This window comes from Bison bison, unplaced genomic scaffold, assembly GCF_000754665.1.
Source record: "Bison bison bison isolate TAMUID 2011002044 unplaced genomic scaffold, Bison_UMD1.0 scf7180017864342, whole genome shotgun sequence".
Taxonomy (NCBI): domain Eukaryota; kingdom Metazoa; phylum Chordata; class Mammalia; order Artiodactyla; family Bovidae; genus Bison; species Bison bison.
The window spans coordinates 1,027,396-1,028,880 of NW_011494914.1; the positions used below are offsets into that span (position 1 = coordinate 1,027,396).

Genomic DNA, 1,485 nt, shown 5'->3' on the forward strand with positions numbered 1-1,485 from the left:
CCTGGCCTCAGAGGCACAGAAGCTCTGAGGCCGGCAAGAGGGCGGAAAAGGAAGCCGGGGCGGGACGCGTCCCGCCCCCTCTCGGTGCGAGCCTACGCCCTCCGCCAATCAAAGCAGCCCCCCGTCGTCCGGGGGCGGCCTCCCATTGGACTGCATTGGCCGGGAGGCCGGGAGGAGAAGGGGGCGGAGCCCCAGGCCCTGGAAAGTGGGCGGAAAAGGAAGCGAGGAGGGACGCGCCCCGCCCCTTCTGGGTACGAGCCTACGCTCTTCGCCAATCAAAGGTGACCCCGGTCGTTCGGGAGCGGCCTCCCATTGGTCTGCTCCGGCCGGGAAGGCGGGGAGGAGAAGGGGCGGGGCGTGGGACAGAGATCCAGCCAATCGCCGGGCCCCTACGCGCGCGCCCCTGGTTGCCCCTGGAAACCAGACAGCCAGCAGCTCCCCGCTGGAGGGTCTGCGGCGCTGACCGGGAGGACGGGAGATGGATGACCACACTGGGGACCCCGAGACGGAAGATGGAGAGGTGGAGAGCCTGGCCTCGCGGCTGTCCGGGATCAAGGCCAGCTCCGTCCCCCGGTCCCCGGTGGAACCCGTGGAGCCGGAGCCGGAGCCGGAGACGAAGACCGTAGAGGCTTCGGAGGAAGGCGCTGCCGCGCCGAAGCCGGCCAAATCCCAGGAAGGGCTGGCGGTTACCGAAGCTGCTGGCGAGGAGGGGCCCGGAGAGCTTGAGAGCCCGGCCGAGGCCCAGGAGGAAGCCGAGCCAGGGGAGCCGCGGGAGGCCGGGCCTGAGGAGCCAGCCGAGCCAGAGCCCGAGGAACCCGAGGAGGAGGAAGAAGAGGAGGAGGGCGAAGAAGAGGAGGCGGCGGCGGCGGAGCCTGGGAGGAAGGAAGTCCCGTCGCAGGTCTCCCTGCAGCAGGCCACGGCCGGCAAGGAAGAGGCCGCGGCAGCCTGGGGCGCTGAGCGGGAAGGCCAGGTAGAGGAGGAGGAAGAAAGCGAGGCAAGCGAGGCGAGCGAGGAGGGGCTGGAGGCCCGGGTCCCACGGAAAGACGAGGACGAGCTGAGAAACCTGGACGAGGGGCTTGTGCTCGAGCCTTACGACTGGAGCGAGGAGGTGCAGAAGCAGCAGGAGCAGCAGCTTCGCGCCGAGCTTCTGGAGCAGTACCGCGCCCTGGTGGTGGAGCGCGGTCGCTACCAACGCTACAACATCTACTTGCAGCACAAGATCTTCGAGGCGCTGCGCAAGAAAAAGGGTGTGGAGGCCGCCGCCGAGGCGCCCGGAGGCGACAGGGGCGCGGAGCCCGAGGCCCCCGAGAAAGAGCAGGCCTACCTCCGCCATCTGGCCGTCCTGGAGGACCTGCGGAAGCAGGAGGCCGACGACCTGCGCTGGTATCACCACGAGCTGGACCAGCTGAAGCTGCAGTGCCAAGAGAAGGTCTCCCGGGTGGACAAGGAGTGGCGGCGCTTCCAGGCGCTCAAGAAGCAGGTGGT

General features: G+C 69.3%; 1 protein-coding gene across 1 annotated transcript in view; it reads left to right on the forward strand.

The window, feature by feature from the left end:
- The first annotated feature begins 427 nt into the window (after positions 1-427).
- The window catches only part of CCDC96 (coiled-coil domain containing 96), a 3,001-nt gene continuing 1,943 nt past the window's right edge, over positions 428-1,485 (forward strand). The window contains exon 1 of the mRNA XM_010854530.1: positions 428-1,485. Within this exon, the coding sequence (XP_010852832.1) occupies positions 479-1,485 (1,007 nt within the window). The 5' untranslated portion in view covers positions 428-478.